The following is a 4372-nucleotide window of genomic DNA, read 5'->3' as shown; positions in this document are numbered from 1 at the left end:
TCATGTCTGGGGGTGGGAGGGCGGGTGTTCACTCTTCCCATTTTATTTAAAGCTGACCTCTGACCTTCCCTTCAGTCTTGCACAGTTGTACCGGCTCCTCTCCTGGACTGAAATTGCTTCCTCTTTGAAAGTGAGTGTAACTGGTGGGATCACCAGGTGAAAATAAAGAAGCCTGAACGTAGAAAATTAATGCAGCCACCACCTCTAAGGGCTGGTCAGCTGCAATAATAAATCTGACCCGGGATCTAAGGACTGATGTATAACGGGTTCGTCCAGCGTATAGCTGGCTGACACCGTTCGCACGCCGTTACTGCCACTAGATGGCACTTAGGAGCATAGGAAATTCCTGTGCTCTACATCATTACTGCCACTAGATGGAGTTGAGGAGCATAGGAAATCCCTGTGCTCTACATCATTACTGCCACTAGATGGCACTGAGGAGCATAGGAAATTCCTGTGCTCTACATCATTACTGCCACTAGATGGCACTGAGGAGCATAGAAATTCCTGTGCTCTACATCATTACTGCCACTAGATGGCACTGAGGAGCATAGGAAATTCCTGTGCTCTACATCATTACTGCCACTAGATGGCACTGAGGAGCATAGAAATTCCTGTGCTCTACATCATTACTGCCACTAGATGGCACTGAGGAGCATAGGAAATTCCTGTGCTCTACATCATTACTGCCACTAGATGGCACTGAGGAGCATAGAAATTCCTGTTCTCTACATCATTACTGCCACTAGATGGCACTGAGGAGCATAGGAAATTCCTGTGCTCTACATCATTACTGCCACTAGATGGCACAGAAGAGCATAGGAAATTCCTGTGCTCTAAATCATTACTGCCACTAGATGGCACTGAAGAGCATAGGAAATTCCTGTGCTGTACATCATTACTGCCACTAGATGGCACAGCAGAGCATAGGGAATTCATGTGCGCTACATCATTACTGCCACTAGATGGCACTGAGGAGCATAGGAAATGCATGTGCTGTACATCATTACTGCCACTAGATGGCACTGAGGAGCATAGGAAATTCCTGTGCTGTACATCATTACTGCCACTAGATGGCACTGAGGAGCATAGGAAATTCCTGTGTAGTACATCATTACTGCCACTAGATGGCACTGAGGAGCATAGGACATTCCTGTGCTCTACATCATTACTGCCACTAGATGGAGCTCATGATCATAGGAAATTCCTGTGATCTACATAATTACTGCCACTAGATGGAGCTGATGAGCATAGAAGTTTCCATCTTGTGGCAGTAACACCACCATATGCAGGGAGAGCCCATTTCAAATCAGCTCCTTTGTGTTCCGCTGCTCTATAATATCCTAAAAAAAAGGAGCTCCATTTTAATTGCACCCTGCAGGTAATTATGAAATTAAAGGTGTGCAAGCTCCTATGGTTTCCCTGATAGCAGCTGACCCTCAGCACCTTGACTGAAATCCATAAACAGAGCACTAATGTCAGTGTGGTTGAGATTGGATGACCTTTGACGTTCTTGCTGTGCCGAGAAACGTTGACTTGATTTACCCCTGGCACTACACAGTTACCCAGCTGTGTCTATGGAACGTTCGCAGTACCCCACCTGCCTGCACCTCTTCTGAGCAGACTTCAAAACGCTTCCCAGTGATGGTGAGTTTCAGATGACTGGTCGCAATGCTGACACTCCAACCTTTGTGTGTTACAGGATGCCTAGGCACAGACACCGAGGAACGTCTGGTGGAGCACCTGCTCAGTCCAGGCCGCTACAACAAGCTCATCCGGCCAGCTACGAACGGTTCGGAACAAGTCACCGTACAGCTGATGGTGTCCCTGGCCCAACTCATCAGCGTGGTGAGTAGGATGCTCAAGATGGGGTATACAGGTTGGGTGGTATTTGGGGAGCATTGGGAAGCTTGTATACCGCAGCTTAGTGGGTATGAAAGGACTAGGGCAAAAAAACAGTAAAGGGCATGGGTGTCCACATTTTTTTTTGGCTAGAACATGGAGGAGTTTTTAGATCTAGTTGGATGTCCCCTCTAAACTTGCCCCACCCCAACATATGATGGGAAGGCTGTCATAGATTTCCCACCAGCTGAGCAGCTCCAAGGCTATGGAAGACTGGATAAGCTTTTTGGCCTTCTTCGGGTCTTTGGTGCTATACTGGTAGAGAGGAACAAATTGGTTCCAGCCAACCTTGGTTTCCTCCATCTATCTTGATTTCCATCCATCATGCCTCCATCCAAGGCAACATGTCTCCTGTGGATTGCCAATGAGCCTCATGAGCTCCTTTGCAAACCAGCAAAAGGGTCTCCTTGGCTCTTTAGGAGCTCCCTGATGCTCAGGACTGTGAATCGGCAACCACCCCACCATGCAGTGGGCAGGTTGTCTTGCCCCACCCCAACATATGATGGGAAGGCTGTCCTATATTTCCCACCAGCTGAGCAGCTCCAAGGCTATGGGAGACTGGATAAGCTTTTTGGCCTTCTCCAGCAAATTGGTGCAAGCCAACCTTGGTTTCCTCCATCTATCTTGGTTTCCATCCTTCATGTCTACATCTCCATCTGAGCCAAGAAACAGGGTCTCCTTGGCTCTTTACAAGCTCCGGACACTCAGTACTGTGAATCAATATTCCATGTTTGGTAGACAGTGACTTTTGGTAGACGGTGGAGGGATTCAGTTGAACTATAATATGCAAATTTTGACTTTGGCCAACAAAGCCAAGGACATTCTGGCTCCCTATAGCCTCCAACAACTCCCTACTGTGCAATGAGGCTGCCCATCACTTGGAGGAAGTCATAGAGGGTTCAAAGAAATTAAAGAGGGCAGAGCTGTCTTTAGCAAGCGTCAAATTTGCATACCGTGGGTCTCCAAGGTTCAGTAGGTCACTTGAGATGTAGGAAGCGGGGAGATGACCTATAGGTTAAGTGACAGCTAGGGGACATTTAGATAACAAATGAAGTCAACCACGTAGTCGTTGATTAGCATTGCGGCCGAGAACTAGCAATGCACTCCTGTGCCCAGACTTGCTTCTCAGACCCCGCTGTCAAACTGACTTGCTTCATAGAGAATGTCAAGTCAACTGAGCCTTGGCACCTGGGCTTGTGGTCATGAATGGGTCAATTTAGAAAGCAGAGGACCCGTTGCAGTAGCTATTTCTCCAGGAAGCCAGCGCCAAAGAAAAAATGACAACGCGCCCCCCATAATGATGTGAATGAATGTACAACCGTGTGTCATACGTGACCGCACTCTATTTCCTTTCCAGCATGAACGGGAACAGATAATGACGACCAACGTGTGGCTGACTCAGGTAAACCTATCACCGTAAATCATTACGAATGATTCTAACAGTTCCTCTGGCCGTTTCTGCAGAGATTCCCGACGCTCGGCGGTCGTCTCCACGTCCCGGAGAAGGTGACTGCAGGACGCAGGGAGGATGGTCACCTGCGCCGCGGCTCCCTGAGGACATCCGCCTCTGCTTTGTATCAGTTATATCATTGCCCTTCGCAAGGAGAATTGTCCTCTGTGCCCGCTGGTAAATCTCCGAGCGCCGGGATGAAGGGCAGCTCCTCTTGATGCCTTTTATCTGTCGGTCTTTTTTCCAGCGCCGCAGACAATCCCTCAGTAATCTGTTTTAAGAGGATTTGTAATCCCCCCTTGTACTTCGGAATGTTTAAAAGATCGAGGTTTTCAGGTTATCAATAATCTTAATTTCAGCTCACAGCAGTACCTATGGTGTCACTGGGACAGGAAGTAAGGAAGCACAGGCAAGGCCGGATTCCCCACAAGGCCACCGAGGGCGGCAGGGCGCAGAGGGGCGGCAGCGGTGTGGAATCCCCCGACGGCCGGAACATGTAGTTCCGGGCGGTAAGTTGCTTTCTACATTTAGTCCTGGTTTGCACAAGCAGGACTAAATGTAGAGCGGGTAAGCCGATTGTACGTTTACAAGTGATCTCGGCGATGTCTGCAGCCTCCTCCCCCTGCCCCCCCCTCACCTACCTCTCTCCATGCTGGCTCCGGGCTCCGTCCTCCCCCTGCCGCCGAGTCTCTCTCCTGTCCCGAGTCCCTGCTGCCGATGCAGGGAGTAGAGCGGCAGAGTTAAATCTACCCCTGCCGCTCCGTGTAAACAGTGAGAGGGGAGAGCAGTCTTCCCCTCTCACCTGTCACAGTGATGTGCTAGAACTCCTGTATGGCAGGTGACAGGTTCAGTAAAGAGAACCTGTCACTTCCAATTGCTATCACACAGGGGCTTGTTAGCTCTTGTGTGATAGCAATAAAGTTAGGTGGGGAAAAAAAAAATATTAAAAAAATAATTAAATACATTTAAAAAAAAAGAAATAAGTAAATAAAAAATTAAAAGGTGATTAAAAAGTAAAAA

At 48.4% G+C, this 4372-nt stretch overlaps 1 protein-coding gene across 1 annotated transcript in view; it reads left to right on the top strand.

Moving 5' to 3' along the window:
* The window catches only part of CHRNB2 (cholinergic receptor nicotinic beta 2 subunit), a 20705-nt gene that overhangs the window by 4161 nt on the left and 12172 nt on the right, over positions 1-4372 (top strand). The window contains exons 2-3 of the mRNA XM_018570082.1: positions 1688-1848; positions 3260-3304. Of these exons, the coding sequence (XP_018425584.1) occupies positions 1688-1848; positions 3260-3304 (206 nt within the window). The remainder of the gene's footprint in view (positions 1-1687; positions 1849-3259; positions 3305-4372) is intronic.

The sequence above is a fragment of the Nanorana parkeri genome, unplaced genomic scaffold (genome assembly GCF_000935625.1).
Source record: "Nanorana parkeri isolate BGI_ZX_2015 unplaced genomic scaffold, ASM93562v1 scaffold1452, whole genome shotgun sequence".
Lineage (NCBI taxonomy): Eukaryota > Metazoa > Chordata > Amphibia > Anura > Dicroglossidae > Nanorana > Nanorana parkeri.
This window is presented reverse-complemented; position numbering and strand designations above follow the sequence as displayed.